Source organism: Podarcis pityusensis, assembly GCF_964106645.2.
Source record: "Podarcis pityusensis genome assembly, chromosome: Z".
In the NCBI taxonomy this organism is placed as follows: Eukaryota; Metazoa; Chordata; class Lepidosauria; order Squamata; family Lacertidae; genus Podarcis; species Podarcis pityusensis.
The window spans coordinates 40,279,150-40,297,061 of NC_138044.1; the positions used below are offsets into that span (position 1 = coordinate 40,279,150).

General features: G+C 45.1%; 1 protein-coding gene across 1 annotated transcript; it reads right to left on the bottom strand.

Moving 5' to 3' along the window:
- Window positions 1-523: 523 nt before the first annotated feature.
- On the bottom strand, window positions 524-17,487 carry SLC25A43 (solute carrier family 25 member 43). The gene is made up of 5 exons (XM_080991150.1): window positions 17,178-17,487; window positions 15,768-16,009; window positions 14,096-14,268; window positions 3,684-3,818; window positions 524-3,224 (listed from the first exon to the last, which is right to left on the bottom strand). The coding sequence occupies exons 1-5, from the start codon at window positions 17,447-17,449 to the stop codon at window positions 3,048-3,050; spliced, it is 999 nt and encodes a 332-aa protein (XP_080847276.1). The 5' UTR covers window positions 17,450-17,487; the 3' UTR covers window positions 524-3,047.
- Window positions 17,488-17,912: the final 425 nt, after the last annotated feature.

A 17,912-nucleotide genomic window follows, 5' to 3' on the forward strand; every position in this document is an offset into this window, starting at 1 on the left:
AAGAAACAGAAGCATAATTAATTGGATCTGCCTGTCATTCTGCCCTACCAGCCCCAATGGGTGTCAGGCAGCCACCAATGCACTCTGATAATGCCTTCTGCTTGCCTAGATGGATAGAAGGACATTTGTGTGTCTGTGTGTCTAGAAACTAGGTAACATTTACATTCATTGCTTTGCCTGTGGACCTTCCCATACCTGGCATGTGGTCCTAGGAATGTTGCCCAGAAAGGACTGGGGCACCCTTGGTGTGAAGAAAGTTCCCTGCACCTTGCTAGGGTCTGGCCTGCCTACAAGAACCCATTTCAGTAATAGTGAGATTTCCAATAAAATGGATCCTTCTGTTCTGCACAGATGCAAAAGACATTTACAGCACGCCTGTTCCTCTTTAGTATATATGTAGAAGTGGGGATTTTTGCATAGCTGGCTTCTCCTATCCTTGTATGACAAAATTCCCTCTTCTTTGCACATATGAATATGAGAGAGAATTGGGACAAAGCAGCATTGCAACTCTTTAACCACATCACCATTTTGCACTTTTTTTCCTGGAAAAAGTTAAGTTTAATATCAAATACACCTTGGCAAAGTGAAACAAGGACTGTTATTGCAAGGGTTTCAACAGCAATTGTTGACAGCAGTGTGCATGTGCTCACAACTAAAATGACAACAAGGGTACACAGAGAGCCACAATTCTACACACACACACACACACACACACACACACACAGCCTCCCCGGAGACTCACTTTTGTTAGTACACCTGCATTCCATGTGCCTGAGAGACAGAATGGTTTGTCATCCATTTTGGTTTGCCGTTTATAAAGTGCACAGTCACTGGTTTTGTGAGGTTTTCTAGGAGTCACAAAGAGACCCAGCAGTGGGTTTTCCCTGCATTGCATTGAGGTCACAGTCCACCAGAAAATTCTGCAGTCCCCGTAGCCCGAAGCATAATGTAGCAAAGTTTGCTTTGTGCAGTGCCACTTCAGAATTCAAATGGCACCCAGCATTGTGTTATGTAAATATTCACCCTCCCAAAATAAACTTTGTACCTGTGGAAACCTTGCATCTCTCAGACAGGCTCCCAATCTAATCTCCCTGTGCTGGTTTCTTATGAGTAGGGAATTCTGATGTGGCGAAGCACTCCCATCATGTCATCTCACTACTCTCCATCAACACCTCCATACTTAACTTATCTATACATACTTATCACATACATCATAAACAGGGAATCTTTTTGGCCTGGTGGCCCCCTATAGGTCAGCTTTGACAGGTGGGCAGGGCAACCCCACCTGTGAACCACCTAATGTATTTCCCAAAGACATGTAGCATCAAATGTCAATTTTGTGTGATTTTTGATTATCTTTTGCATGTGCTTTTTTTACTTTTCAAAAACAGTTCAGTATTTTCAGTGCATGCAAGTAAAAACACCCCATTTCTCACTCTGGCATTCTCCCTCTCAAAAGACATTGAAGTGGTTCTTTCTCCTCCCTGCCGATAAGACTTTGCATCCCTGCTGTGATTACAGTCACATCATTAGTATAGGCCATGCATGTACAGCCTGAGATTCAGTGTGCTGAATGCAGCCCACCTTCCATATATGATGGCCTGCAAAGGTTCAATAGACTTGTTTTTGCTGCCTCTCTGGGCCTCTACATATAGCAGGGGCCTCTGAGGTCTACATACATAGCAGAATAAGGTGGTCAAATGAACAGAAAGGGCTATCATTTCAAAGGGGGTGGTGGGACCACAAATGCCAGTGCTCCCTTATATCAAAAAGCTATTTGGAGTCAGAAAAAAATAGCACAGCAAGGAGGGGTCTGGAACAGAACTTTTCTTCCTGCTGTGTTATGTTGAGGTGGAGTGAACTATGGGAGAGCAATAAAAAATTGCATATACCCCCACTTTCAGTCTTGAGTGTTATAGTCCATTCTGTCATCTCATTCTGCTGCACGTATAGTATGAGACAACAGGCTTGCTCAGCTCAGGGTAAGGGAACCAGCAGGCTGGATCCCTAATTCCTCATCCCTCTGTTGCTACAGCTGATTGGTAATTAACAGCAGCCTCCTTTGAAGATGTGCCTCCATAGCAGTTTGCTGTAACTAATGATCAGGGAGCCTCTTTGAAGTCTGTTTGGAGCAGAGGTAGGGAACAACCACCTCATGGGCTAATCTTGGACTGCCAAGTCGGCCTGCAAACTGTGCCCACCCGTCCATCAGCAGACGTCAGCTGATAGCTGACAGTCAGAAGGGCAGAGTTAAATCCTGAACTGGTGTGCAGCCAGACGGAGCAGGATTTACCGTATTTTTTGCTCTATAAGACTCAGTTTTTCGCTCCTAAAAAATAAGGGGAAATGTGTGTGCGTCTTATGGAGTGAATGCAGGCTGCGTAGCTACCCCAGAAGCCAGAACAGCAAGAGGGATTGCTGCTTTCACTGCGCAGCGATCCCTCTTCTTGTTCTGGCTTCTGAGATTCAGAATATTTTTTTCCTTGTTTTCCTCCTCCAAAAACTAGGTGCGTCTTGTGGTCTGGTGCGTCTTATAGAGCAAAAAATACGGTAACTGCAACTCATCAGTTGATGAACAGGGTTAAATCCTGCTCAGTTTGGCAGGATTCCATGCAAACCCTTTCCTGATTCAGGGACGGGTTTGCAGGGAAACCCCAAGGACACGAAAGACGCCCTGCCCTCTGTTTTAGCAGTGCCTTGCAAGGTGCTTTGAAGTCCTGACTTTGGGACTTCAAAGCACCTTGCACCTGACACCATTGTGGCGTCCTGTGATTGACAAGTGGGCAGCCGTCTGCTCCACACTTGATGCCACTTGTGGCCATGGGCTGGAGGTTCTCTACTGCACAGCAGACCACAATCAATATCGGGTGAGATCCATTGGCTTAGTGGCCCATTTAGTAGTTCGGGCCTAGTTTTATCAATAAGAGGCATTTTAAGGAAAAAGTCACATGCTGTTAAACTGAGGGCTAGTTAGCTGGTAGTAAACCACAATGTCTTATTTTGCAGCGTTGACCTAGTATTGCTTTGCAGAAAATGCATCCTGAGGCTTAAAAGCTTCTTCTTCCAAGTAGTTTAAATTCTTGCAGTTCTTTAGGCTTTAAACTCTGGTCCACACCTGGAGTTAGCTTGTAGGTCAGAGGGGAATCAATGTAACCATTTCGATACAGGCAGACGCGACGACAGAATTCAAAAGTGCTGAACATGACTCCAAAATAAGGAACAATCTGTTTAGAAAGCAAGCAAACAAAAACACATAAATAGTCATGTACTTTCATTATCCAGGCTTCAAGCCTACTATAGGGGGAAAGCCTGAGCATGTTTATTAACCGAGAGGCAGTGTGGTGCAGTGGTTAGAATGGAGGACCATTAGAACTGGGAGACCTGGGTTCAAATCCCTACTCACTGGGTGACCGCAGGCCAGTCATCTTAGATCAGCCTAACCTACCTCATGGGGTTGTTGGGAATATAAAACAGGGAAGGAGAGAACCCTGAAAACCGCTCCGAGGTTATATAAAGATGGATCTACAAAGAATGGCAGCTTTAAAAAACTGCATGCAATCCTTAACTTTCATGAACACCTCATGGTTAAATTCTGGAACGAGGAAAAAAGAATAAATTTCTAATTAGGAGCACAATAAATCAAACCTCCAGTCGTATTGAACAACAGGTGCTTTAGTACGTACCCTGAGTAAATTAGCAGTGAGTCCATTCCAAAGGGCGAGCACCCCTTTTGTCTTCACCGTTTGCTTAAAACAGTCCACCATGCCTGCAAAATTGATATCAACCCCTCCGTGGTGTGGGAGGCAAGGACTCTGAGCCTGCTCGGGAGAGAACACATCACCATTTTAAAGGAGGAAAACAAGTCCCTGTTGTTCTGAAACCCTTTCAGCAGAAGCCTAGCCATGTCTGCTTAGAAGTAAGTCCTAGTAAGGTTAATGGGGAAGTGGGGTTATGGTTGCAGCCTAAGATCACTTCCGGGTGCCCTACTTCTTGAGCATTTATCCGAATTTGATTGCACAAAGTTTGCAGGGAGGTTATGCGATGGATTGAACATTTGTTCTGATTTGTTTGAGCAGAGGTTATTTGACTTTGCATCAAAGCAAGTCTTATCTCACACTTTATCATCACTTCCTTTGTTGCAAAAAGGGAAGTGGGTTTGCTGTGCAAGAGCACCAGTATGGCTGAATCCCACCCCAAAACAGTGATAGTTTTCAAGTGCCCTTAAGTCACCAACACTGCACTCTGATGCATGTCTACTCAGAAGCAAGTTGCGCTGTTTTCCATGGGGCTTACTCTTACTTAAGTGCACTTAAGAATGCAGCCTAGCACCAAATATATATATATATATATATATATACACACAGAATATCTGCACAGAAGTCTCATTGAATTAAATGGGCCTTACACTTCTGCATTAAGTGCACAGAGGAGATTGCAGTCTTAGTATTGCTGCTGCTGCCTTACTTTACGGATTTTGGACATAAGATCCAGGCTTTTGAATTTCAGACTTGCACCAATACAAAGACAAGGAGAGGAGATAGTGGGACGGGGGGGGGGGGGGTTCCATTCTGCACAGCAGTTTACCTGATCCTATTTGCCTAAACCATGGGTGGCAAACCCACAGCTCTCCAAACGTTAAAAAGGTAAAGGGACCCCTGACCGTTAAGTCCAGTTGCAGACGACTCTGGAGTTGCAGTGCTCATCTCGCTTTATTGGCCGAGGGAGCCGGCGTACAGCTTCTGGGTCATGTGGCCAGCATGACTAAGCTGCTTCTGGCGAACCAGAGCAGTGCACGGAAACGCCGTTTACCTTCCTGCTGGAGTGGTACCTATTTATCTACTTGCACTTTGACGTGCTTTCGAACTGCTAGGTTGGCAGGAGCAGGGACCGAGCAACGGGAGCTCACCCCATCGCGGGGATTCGAACCGCCGACTTTCCGATCGGCAAGTCCTAGGCTCTGTGGTTTAGACCACAGCGCCACCCGTGTCCCTTCTCCAAATGTTACTGGACTCCAATTATCACAGATCATAGGAAGCTGCTGTATCAAACCACTGGTCCAAGTATTTCAGTCTTGTCTACACCAGAGGTGGGAAACTGGTGTCCTCCAGATGTTGTTGGGACTACAACTCCCGGTGTCTCTGGCCATTAGACCTGCTGGCTAGGGCTGATGGGAGCTTGAGTCCATCAGCGTCTGGGGGACTTTTGGTTCTCTGTCTCTGCACCAACTGGCTTTCCCAGCTCTACCGAGAGATTTAACATGGGTCCATTTATGTGCAAAGCATATGCTCTATCACTGAGATATAGCCCTTCATGGGCTGTATTGGCTGCAGATGATGGGAGCTGGAGTCCAATGTTTGGAGGACCACAGGTTCCCACCCTTGGTCTAAATTACACAGACACACGAAAAATACACTGCCTAGCAATTCCATACTATTCACTTATAAACTCATCTGCTAAGTGTGCTTTTAACCTAAAGTATACTTTTGTACACACCTTTTGTACACACACAAAAGTATACTTTTTTGTATACACCTAGCCAACAAAGGTCTGTATAGTTAAAGCTATGGTTTCCCCAGTAGTGATGTATGGAAGTGAGAGCTGGACCATAAAGAAGGCTGATGGCTGAAGAATTGGATTGAATTATGGTGCTGGAGGAGACTCTTGAGAGTCCCATGGACTGCAAGAAGATCAAACCTATCCATTCTGAAGGAAATCAGCCCTGAGTGTTCACTGGAAGGACAGATCCTGAAGCTGAGACTCCAGTACTTTGGCCACCTCATGAGAAGAGAAGACTCCCTGGAAAAGACCCTGATGTTGGGAAAGATGGAGGGCACAAGGAGAAGGGGACGACAGAGGACGAGATGGTTGGACAGTGTTCTTGAAGCTACCAGCATGAGTTTGACCAAACTGCGGGAGGCAGTGGAAGACAGGAGTGCCTGGTGTGCTCTGGTCCATGGGGTCATTAAGAGTCGGACACGATTAAATGACTAAACAACAACAACATACTTTTGTCATTCATTCATTCATTCATTCATTCATTCATTCATTCAATCCTGCTAGTATTCTATGTTGAACAGCTACATTATCATGGAGTAATTCAAGACATGTTTGCTTTCAAGTCTCACTGATTTCAATGGGGAAAACGCCTTAGGAAGTGTGTTTAGAATTGCAAGCCTACAACGCAATTCAATACATGTCTGGTCAGGGATCCTCCAGATGACCTATTTATTCAGCATTCGTCCCAATTTGCTTGCCCAAAATTTATCCAGTGGTCAGGCTAGGTCCAGTCTTCATTGAGCATTTGCTCTGATTTATTTATGGGATGGGTTCTAGACCAATAAGCACTTGTTCTGTTTTGTTTGGAGGGTCTTTACATGTCTTCCATTCTTTCACACACTGTTAAATGCATTTCCCCATAACTTTCCTAACAGCAAAGAGCCTTTCTCTCTCTCTCTGTATATGTGTTTAAGTAGAGTTGGACTCCTGTCAACCCCAGCCAGCATGGTCAAGAGCAAGGGATGATGGGAGTTGTAGTCCAGCAACATTTGGAGGGTCATATGTTAGCCACTTCTGCTTCAGTTATTTAATTAATTAATTGCTTGCTTATACCACACTGGCAATACTCTTGGGACATATGTCTGTGCCCTGGCTCCGGTTTGGAAATCACTGCTGCAGCCACAGTGAAGGGAAACGACAACAAGTTCTGTGCTTCCAGCAAGGGAATTCTGCATCTCACTCTCTCTCTGGCCTAGTTCCCAGATAAATGTTATGCTAAGCGATGTCTGCAAGGCACTGTGTGAGATATCCGCCAAGACCTACAAGTTAAGCCATGAGGGCAGAACTCATTTCCTTTTCTCGTTCTTCAGCATTAGAGAGAATTTGCAAGAAACTTTGAAAGTACAAAGAGACACTAGCGCTGCAAGTTCAGCTCGGAAACTGTCTTTCACCATAGAGGAAACAAGTTCGTTTTCTTACAATGGATTAGGACTGGTTTAAACTCAAGAAGAATGAGTCAACAGGATAAATCACACCACTTTGGACTGCAGGATAAAAACTTCTTGCAAACAGAATACCAGAACTGCAGATGAAATTCACAGATGTGTTACATTTCTGCTTGCAGGGCCTTAAAACAACAAAATGACCGCATTCAAAAGTAGTATCTTCAAGTTGCAACCTAAGTAGTACAAGCAATTCAAACACCTGCCTCATTACCATTTCCTTCTGTTGCATCTGCAGACCCAGCCTCAGTCCTGCAGATTTCTGTGCAGGAATGTTTTCTACCTAGGTTACGTTTAAATTCACATGTTAACACTAGCACACCAGAGATTTAATTACCCAGACATGCCTGGAGGGTTCACAAGGGGAAAGCATTCTCTATGCCCCATGTTCTGTGTTAAATCAGACCTTAGACAGCTTCTTAACAGTGATAAGCCTAAAGTGATCCTCTCTGTCGGAGGGATGCCTTGTGATGATACATGAGATGCTTCCACGCTCATATTTTAAGTTCTTGGCTGCTTCACTTTGTTTACTGAAAGATGAACCCTCCAGGACATGTTTCCGCTACAGAGAAGCACTCTTCAACTGGACAGAAGAATTTTGATTGGATTTACTATCTGCTTATTAATTGATTAACGGATTGAATTTTTTTTTTAAATCCCCTTCACCATGGCCTCAATATAAGTCCCTTTACTTCCAAAGCAAGGTTAAAACACCCCCCACTAATATCTCATAAGTAAATAAAACAATAATGCAACTAATACATGCATTAATTATATATATATATATATATATATATATAGGCCCAAACCCAAGAGATATAGAAATGAATTAAGAAATAAAGACACAGGTTTTTATGGATCTTTCCAGGGTACGAAAAGTTGCCCTGCAATAATTCTTTGAAATTATATTTTCAGTGAGAAAGCCTAGGAGTGCGGTATGTGCCAGCCTTGCTAATAAGGGATTAGGAAAAGAAGTGGCGCAGAATTACTCGGGGCGTTTATTTCACTTAATCTGAAATCTAAAATAAGAACACAGAATCCTTTCAAGGGCTAGGTTAACACGGACGATTGGGGATATTTAAATACTTCCAGGCTGAATGAAGCCCAACCTCACATCTTGCAGCCCTCAGTCGAAGCTTCAATGAAGCACTTGAGATTCTGTTTGTCTGGGGATGTGCTTATTCCTTTTGCCCAAAGGAAGGGCCTGGGAAACTGACACAGTTGTATCCCTAGAGGGAAACAGTTTTGGAATCAGGCACGGTTTCTGCATTGGACTAGGTTGGGACAATAGGACTCCCTGCTGGTGGTGGATTAATTCAGGCTTCCAATGGGGGTTTGTTTACAATACATGCACTAAAAGTTGATACTACTTCCTTTGCTGGTTGATACTAGGGTGTCCAGAAAGAACTTTTAATAGTACTGCAAAGGAGGGGGATTTTGTGCACCTGGTAAAATGATGTTTCCTACATAAAGGTGTAAGAGCACCTGTCATCTTTTGCACCAGGCCACCCAAGGTGAGAACAAGGTCTGGGGTTGCCAGATATCAGAATCTGATCTAATGTTTCAGGATTCTGTTCTGAGGTTCCAATCCTTCTTCTGAGGATATCTGTTTTTAGCTATCGCAGCCAACTGGTAGACTTGTACTCCTCCCAAGAAATCATTCCTATAAACACTTACCAGGGAGAACACAGTGGGGCTTGCTTCTGAGTAGACATCTATAGGACTGTGCTATGAAAGCCACTGGAGCTAATGGCCAGTGCCAGATCTCGAGGTGGTGAATTCCATTATAGGAGGACCAGATGCCAAAGTGGGCATATCTCCATATTCAGGGCAAAAAGGGAGCCAGCGGTCATCTAGCCTGATCCCAAATTTCAGCATATTCAGGGCAAAAAGGGACCCAGGGGTCATCTAGCCTGACCCCAAATTTCAGCTCTGAAATATTAGCATATTAGCAGCTGTGCATGACAGGGGATTTCAGCAGGTGTTGCTTCCCTCTCCTACTCAGCTTCTAAAGGTGCAGGAGCTCTGCCAAACAATTCCACAAGTTATACTTTCTCTGGCCTAACTTGAGATTCCTTCTGACTCCCCTAAGCCTATCACAAATCAGTTCCTTTCTGAGATCCCGACTTTGAGCTTTATGGAAACAGAAACAGAAATAAGGGAATAGAAAGGAAAATGACATGTAGTGCAATGCTGTACACATCTGCTTAGCAGTGAGCCCACTGAATTCAATGTGGCTAAGTGACTGTGCACATGTACAGCTTGAATGTTGGGTACCCAGGCACACAAACTATACACTTGTTCAGTGCTTTCCTTCTAGGGGAAAAGGTGCCGGTACTCACCATGAAGTTGTTACAGTAAGTGCAACACTTTTAGCTAGTGCCTTTCTTCTAGAAAAAGAGGTGCTGGTACTACATACCCTTGAGTACCTCTGGGGGGAAAGCACAGCACTCGCTGAATATTACTTGTGAATAACTGTACGAGTGTACAGCTTGTTGAGGAGCCGACACCCCTGCTCCCAAAATAAACCAGGCCTATGAACTCAATGGTCGTAGAATTTGCAAGGGAGGAGAAAACTGGGGTGGAAGGGAGAATGGAATGAAGTGTTGTGGAGGAAGACATGGCTGGCTGATTTCAGCAGTGAAGCAAAGCACTCCACACTGCAGCATTTTGTTACAGGACCCACTTGTCAGGGCTAACAGTTGCTGATCTCCATGAACCTGTTGAGCGCCCTCTGAAATCTCTGCAAGGCAAGTGGCTTTCACTGCAGCCGACTCCATAAAAGTATGCATTGTGCAAGGAACAGCTTTCTTTTGCCTGTCATTAATCTACCGCCAAGCCAGTCCCACTGGGTAAATAAAATCTGTCTCGAGGCAACCAGTCCAGAAAGCTTCTGTAAAAGAGAAGTAAGTGTGTGTGTGTGTGTGTGTGTGTGTGTGTGTGTTCTGATATATCCTCTCAGGTTCTAGGTGCATCAAAAATGGATGATACAAGGCACAGGTGGGAACCTTTTCCAGCTAAGGGCCACATTCCCTTCTATATAACCCCCCAAGGGCCACATGCCAATAGTGGGTGGGGCCACAGGCAAATGTAGGTGGAGCAACAAGTGTGACTTTTAACTTTGTACACTAGCCTACTTTCTACACACACACGCAGATTCCAGTTCCCTTCAGCTACAGCCAAGCATGATCAACAGTTCAAGATTAGGGTAGTTGTAATCCCAAAACTACACCTGAAGGGCACAAATTCTGCACCCCTGATTTAAAGGATTCCCTCCACATGTTTGGGTGCCAGGAATTGCCTACTTCCATTATTGTAGATTATTATTATTTTACTGATCTATTTTGCGAACCGCTCTGGGACAGATACTATGAAGAGTAGCATATAAGTCTTCTAAATAAATGAATAGATTACCCTTTCTTTTTATTTAAATTGCAACAATTATAAATTGTCAAGATGGCATTGTAGAGGGATGGAGGAGGATCTTGGAGACAGAGGTCCAAATATCTGCTGGCCATAAAGCTCACCTTGGGCCAGTTGCTATTTTTCTTTTAGTCTAGCCTACCTCACAAGGTTGTTATGCTGATGAAATGGGGGGGGTTGGAATGGGGAGGAGTCTTGCATGCTGCCCTTTGCTCATTTGAGAAAGGATGGAGGGGTGGATATAATAAATAAATGAGTAGTACTTAGCTGCTTCAGTCAATCATATATTTGTTTAAGAGTACTCCAGCTGCTTCTGACAATCATATGTTTCAGAGAATCATAGAACTGTAGAGTTGGAAGGTACCTCAAGGGTCATTGTGTCCAACCCCCTACAGTGCAGGAATCCTGTCCACAGCTATCCCTGGTGGGCTTGAACCACCAAACTTCTGGTTAACAGCAAGATGCACTGACCCATTGTGCATTTGCTTCAATCGTATATCTGCTTAATAAAGCAAGTCTTTCCCCAATGCATGAAGCCCTTCTGTATCTCCCTTCACTCAAAGTGTAATTAAAACATGAAACCTTTAATTAACCATAGCTTTTATCCAAACCAAGAATCTATAGTTAGCAGCTTCAGAACATAAGAAACCAACTTCAAGTCACAATTTAATATTTAGGCTTGATCCAAAGCCAGAAATTACATGGAACAGGGGAAGCTGCCTTGTACCAAGTCACCGCACTGTTCCACCTAGCTCAGTACTGTCAACACTGACCGACAGCAGCTCTCCACGGTTCCAGGCAGAAGTCTCTCCAGGAACTAGATGCCTGGGAGCTTGTGCATAGAATGCAGATCCCTTACCATTGAGCCATGGCCTTGGGAAACCACAGTTTCCCAGTCTGGACAAACTGGGCAACTATGGTTAATTGAAGGCTTCTTGGTTTGTTTGGTCACAGTGCAACAGAAGGATCTAAGGGTCTGTAAAAGGATCTTGCGAATGTTGCTCTTATGTAGAAAATTCTAAGCCTTTCACATTTGCTAAAAATGGAAAGCGTTATGAAAAGTCATTGTTGCCTTATGCTTTAGTACTCTCTTGCTTCCCTCCCCTTTCTTTCTAAAATTCAGCAGCATGTTAGCAAAAAGAACCTACCCAGCATCTGCACTTTTTACTCTAATCCACGAGGACCCATGCCCAAACATGCATACTATACCTTTTAGTTCGCTAATAGGTCAACCAGGAGCAAAGGGAAAGAGGGAGACAAAGGGATACAGTTAGGGTGAACAACAAAGATGCTGCAAATTTACATTTTTGTAAGGATGCTTTTAAAATGAAGAAAGAAGCAACTTAACACATATCTCAGTTCTATGCATATTTAGCGAGAATTAAGTCCCACTTACTTCAACGGGTCTTACTCCAAGTTAAGTGTGTGCAATATCCTAACTTAATAATAATAAAAAAGGTTTCTGCCTGGTAAATCCAGGCAGAAAGACCAGAGAGGAAATGTTGGAGGCTGTAGAAATCAGCCTGAATTGGAAGTGTATTGTGGAGTAACAGCACCATCTAGTGGCTCAAAATGACCTAACATTTCTCCTCCGCCAACTGTATAGCTAAGGGCAGAACTACATGTTACAAGGCAAATGTAGTAGACAAGGAAGGGCCATAACTCGGGAGTGGAGCATCTGCTTTGCATGCAGAAAGTTTCAGACTAAATACCTGGCATCCCCAGGTAGGGATACAAGAGGCACTGCCAGTCCATGAGGACAATATTGAGCTAGATGCACCAACGGCAGTATGAAGAACCTCCCTGCTTTCCTATAACAAGTTTCCAAATCAATAAATTAATGTGCATTTAGAGAGCATCTGCAGGGGAAAACTGGTGGATGGAACAGGGTGTGCTTGATCTTCCCCTCCATTGCAGTGTCTCCCACAAGCCCTGCTTCCCAGACTGTTTTTCATTGGATGCATGAAACAACACGGGTACCATTACTCAGGGGCAAGCAAACTGCAGCCTTCCAGATGTTACAGGACTCCAGCTCCCATCAGCCCCAGGAAGAATGGCCAATGGTAGGGGATGATGGGAGCCGCAGTCCAACAACACCAGGTGGGCTACAGGTTCTCCAACCTTGCTCTAAAGCAACAATTCCTTTGCGGCAAAGGATGCCACATGGCAAATGTAAGGACTGGTACCATTCTAGTGCAATGGTGGCGGTCTGCTTTGCTCGTTACTAGAACCCCAAGGCTCAACAGCTGGGCTACAGATGCAAAATGGTGCTGCCAACTCTCTGCTGTTGTCCATGAGCCATAAAGGTAAAGGGACCCCTGACCATTAGGTCCAGTCGTGGCCGACTCTGGGGTTGCGGCGCTCATCTCGCTTTACTGGCCGAGGGAGCCGACGTACAGCTTCTGGGTCATGTGGCCAGCATGACTAAGCTGCTTCTGGCGAACCAGAGCAGCGCACGGAAACGCCATTTACCTTCCCGCCAGAGCGGTACCTATTTATCTACTTGCACTTTGACGTGCTTTCGAACTGCTAGGTTGGCAGGAGCAGGGACTGAGCAACGGGAGCTCACCCCGTCATGGGGATTCAAACCGCCGACCTTCTGATCGGTAAGTCGTAGGCTCTGTGGTTTAACCCACAGCGCCACCCACATCCCCTCCATGAGCCATACACTTGGATAAACTGCATATACAAATACAAAACTACTTCTGACTTATTACAGACTAGGGATTCTATCACAAAGCTCTAAAATTATTCTAAGGGCCGGCCAGTTAATACTCATGTTATTTATAGGCAAGGAACATTAAAGATGAGAGATAAATGATTGACTCAAGGCAAGACATGACAGTGGCATGTGAGGGGTGTTTACACTTGCAAATTTAAGGCACAGCAAGTGATGAACTATACAGTCTGCTTCAAACATTTTTCTTATGGCAAGCCTATCCAAACACATATATGTTGATGTTTTTGGAACTCTTTTTAAGTTTACAGCTGGTTTTAATTGCATTTTAACTACTTGATTTTAACTGCTTTTATTGATATTTTTTCTTGTAAACCACTTGGAGCTTTTGTTCTAACCAAGTGGTAAAGAAATTGTTAAATAAATAAAGCCCCATTTTACAGCTAGGAAATCATGAGACTCTGAGATAAAACCTGCAGGGTGGATCAGTCAAATCAGAAAACCTGGATGATCCCCTGCAAACAACTCAAAGGTCCACCAATACATCTACCTTCTAGTTCCAGAATCTAGCACATAGTGCTAAATATATGCACACAGTCCCAGGTATGATTTTCCCTCCCGTCCTTTAAGCAGACTACAGTGCAGCCCAGAAGAGGTGTGATCGTCTCGTCTACGGGCCCTCTTGCTCCCAATATGCCACAACCTTTCCGCTGCCTATGCCACTAGAGTGGAGGTTGCCAATGTGGTGCCCATTGACCTTCCCTGATGCCAACAGGACCCTCTCCCTCCCTCCAATGAAATTAGGTGTGAAAGATACATTCTGCTGTAGTCATCAGAACAGGTTGCAACATGTGCTTGGTTGTGGGGGTGTGGTGCCCACAAGAGCTTTTGCAAATGTGCCTACAGTCCCCCAACAAAGGTTGGCAACCCCTGAGCAAGAGGCTGGTGTGTTGCATACCCCAGTTCTAGAGCAATATGGTAGCCCTAAATTCCATACCTGCATTTTCCTCTTGACTGTTTCAAAAGGGAAAGAAAGTGACTGTGCGACACCAGCAGCCAGGCAACCATTCACAAAGTTCTGCACAGGAGTGAAGCGGATGCTGGGCTGACCCCAGATTTTATCCAGATGTGTGTAAACGAGGAAAGAGCCAATGGAAAATGGGATAGCACCTGTCATGAAAAGCAAGCAAGCAAATGAGACTTGTGGAAGCTGTTAGGTGCTTACTGAAACAAATTGCTATGCCGGTTCAGATCAAGAAACCACCTAGCTCAACATCCCATCTGCTAACACTGGCCAATCAGATGCCTCTGAGAAGTTTGCAAAGCAGGGTATGATGGGAATATCTTTCTCCTGCAATAATTTCGGCCTCCAGAAAATGGAAACGTAAGAAGTGTGTTTGCACCCAGGGGCTGCTTTTGGGGCTTCCTACAGCCATTTTGTTGGCCACAATGAGAACAGAATGCTAGACTACATAAGACTTTGGTTTGATCCAGCGGGATTCTTCTCATGCTGTTTTGTAGCAGAAGTTGCTGATTAACATGTGCTTACTGTCCTGGAAATGTCATTAACTCCAAAGTCTGATTGCATTTTTGTTAAGGCTAAAACAGAAAAGCATTGTACCACAGAACTTGGCACAATGTAAGATGCAAATATTCTTTTGGGATATACTTGGTTTTCTAAAACATTTGGACTATAAAAGCCGAAGTAGGTGAGGCACCAAGGTCATCACTGGCAATTGAATGGGTCTTTTAAAAACCATATATAGTAGTACCTCTGGTTAAGTAATCCTCTGGTTACATAAACTTCAGGATGAGAAAGCGGCAAACCCAAAAGTATTTGATTGGGTTTTGCCACGCACGCATGCACAGAAGCAGTCCTCAGGTTGTGGAAACCTCGGGATCCGTCCGGACCTCTGGAACAGATCCCATCTGCAACCAGAGGTACCACTGTATAGTATCTGCTGTTGGGTCCAATCAGAATCTGTATTGCAGATTGTGTGCATTGCCTCTTTTTTCCTTGCTACATTTGGTCATGGGAAAATTTATGCCTCTCAATCATGATTCCCCCATCTGCAAAATCAGAAGAATTGGATCTCCTCACATCGTTTTGGGGAGGATGAATGACTGAGAATGCAGTTAACAGCTCATTGCTGATACACCAGTTTTGCAGGCAATAGACTGAGATCTGACACAAGCGATTTTTAAAAAAGGGGGCTTGTCTTATTGCATTTCAAAATTTAATGCTGCCTTTTATTGTTTTATTGATTGAACTGACAGCTGTATTTTAACGTCTTTTTGTTAGAAGCTGCCCAGAAAACAGGTGGCACAGAAAATACTCTAAGTAAAATACAGTGGTACCTCAGGATGCGAACGGGATCCGTTCCAGAGCCCCGTTCACATCCTGAATGGAACGTAAGATGCAACGGCATGTCTGCGCGTGTGCGGGTCATGCGCGTGACATCATTTTGAGCATCTGCGCATGCGTGAGTGGCGAAACCTGGAAGTACCGCTCTCCGTTACTTCTGGGTTGCCGTGGAGCACAACCCGAAAGCGCTCAACCTGAAGCACATTCAACCCAAGGTATGACTGTAACTAAAAAGCACTGACTTTCCTTTCAGTCACTATTCCAACCCCAATGTTATAGGAAAAAGAACGCAGTCTCACGATACCTAATACTGACAGTGAAACACCACGATAAAGTGCAGCGATGCCTTCTTGATGATAAATCATGTACAAAGCATGCAGAATTCCTTTGTAGGAGGGCTCCAACCGGTTCTGTACAATGAGACGGGTTTTGACGACCTCGGTTGGGTACGTTGCAACAGCAGCCACCATGCCAGCCAAACTTCCAGCCATGATCGAACCCCACTGGGAGATGTGGCCCAAATCATCCACAAACAGCAAGACAAACCTGGTATGATATATAGGGGTGGGGATATCACAAGTCAGATACACAACGTAGATAAAGTCAGTGATTCATTTGTAACACTAAATCATGGTTTGTTTAAGCTACTGTTTAACAAACCATGAGTTAATAAAAGAAACCATGGCTTCCCCCCCTCATTTGTTTCATTTTTTTCAGTGGCTCTTGCCTTATACCTTTGTAGTTTGGCCACCCCGCCCCAGACAATAATCGAAAAGGCCTTCTGCGAACTTTCCGTTCAATGCAAGTTCTGATGAATTCCTGATTAGCTTAAGTCTGAAATAAGGAGAACTTTGCGTCCAACACAAAAGTGGCAGGCCTACTATGCATGTGTGAAGTCTGGCTAACAGAAGGCAAAAAAACCTCAGCTGCCTAAGATGATCTAAAACAGGTTTAATTTATTTCTGTCTTTCTTTTAAAAGAAATCAGACTTGATTTACAGCTCTCTCTTCAGCACCACACCCCGGAAGCTACATCTAGCTCCCACCACTGGGGGAAATATAGAAAACCTTCATCCTATTATCTTATTCAAAACCAAAAGGGAAATATAAGTTCTGTTTTTGGGCACAGAATGCAGCTTATAATGAAAGTCCGTATGTTGCACAGGGCAAGAACCAGTTTTTGAACTCACTTTCTGCATGGAAAATACATTTTGTGGACAGTTAATTGTAGACAGAAAGATTAACTGTCTTTTAGGTTTCAGAGTTAGACAGTTAAAAAACAAACACCTCCAGAAAGCTACACTGTTCCACACACCTTCCTAGAGACAGGAAGGAAATTCGACATCAGCTGGAGCGTTCAGAGAGCCCTTTAACTACCGGTATTCCTCTGTCTCTTCAGTCCACCCCTCTGATTGGTTAATACTATATACGGTAAATATTTTTTTATTTTTGAAGTCATTCTTACTCGGACCTCCGTGCATCTTTACGCGGAGGTCTCACTGTGTTCAACAGAGCTTAGTTAGGTGAAAATAAGACTGAAGTTTACTGGAGTCCCCTCCCCTTCCATGAGCCTGTGGAAATGGAAAAATGCTGGGCAGCCACAACGAACTGCAGGAATTATTAACCCTTAGAGAGCCGTGTCCCCGCACCACGCCATTGCTTTGGTATCAACTGGTTGGGTCCGAAAGCCGAGGGGGGTTTTCAGCCCGGCTTACCTGCGGTAAGAGGCCAGTTGTAGGGCGCTGTAAGGAAAGAGGCGCAAACAGGCGGTGAGGTTGCCCTTCCAGAGGGCCCCAATGCCTTCGGCCTTGCATAAGCTGCGCCCCGTCTCCCAGAGCCCTCGCCGCGAGTGGTGAGTGCCAACTTGGGCCAGGACGGTGAAAACTTCCAGAGGCGCCGTCAGGCTGTGGCTCAGCGCCCCGGCCAGCCCGGCGCAGCTGAGCCGCTGCAGAGCGGTGAGCCGACTGTCCCGCTTCCAGGTCGCCATGCCGCCCGGGCGGCGGCTGCACCATGCCCGCTGCGGGCCGGGCAACTAGCGAGGAGGACGCATAGCGACGCATACCCGGCAGTCCAGCCCCTGTGTGCGCTACGCAAGGCCGTCGCGGGGCGGTGCCAACTTGGTCTGGAGACGGGAAGGGGAGGGAGAGCTGACCCGCTGAGGCTGGAGAGGGGTCGAGGCAGGTGACTGATGCCCGATTGTCCGTACCCAGGAGCCCGGAGCGCGCGTGGCTCGGGGAGTTTAGTTCTAGCGCCAGGGCTGTCTTAAGCATATCCGGCGCTGTGGTGCAAAGATCCCCCCCTTTCCCAGAGTTGTCAACGGGGGGGGGGTTGGGTCCCAAAGTTGCTGACCTTTTTTAAGGGAGCTGACACCACGCTTACACATTATCTTTGCTTGGGAAAAGAAAACAGGAAACATAAACAACCTTTTTTTAGTTGTTCATTTATTAACT

Coding starts and splice junctions, on each gene's coding strand:
- SLC25A43 (XM_080991150.1), bottom strand. CDS start 17,449: ATGGCGACCTGGAAGCGGGACAGTCGGCTCACCGCTCTGCAGCGGCTC. Junction 16,010..17,177: donor CAACTGGCCTCTTACCGCAG/GTAAGCCGGGCT, acceptor ATATCATACCAG/GTTTGTCTTGCTGTTTGTGG. Junction 3,819..14,095: donor CAGTCAAGAGGAAAATGCAG/GTATGGAATTTA, acceptor TCTCCCGAGCAG/GCTCAGAGTCCTTGCCTCCC.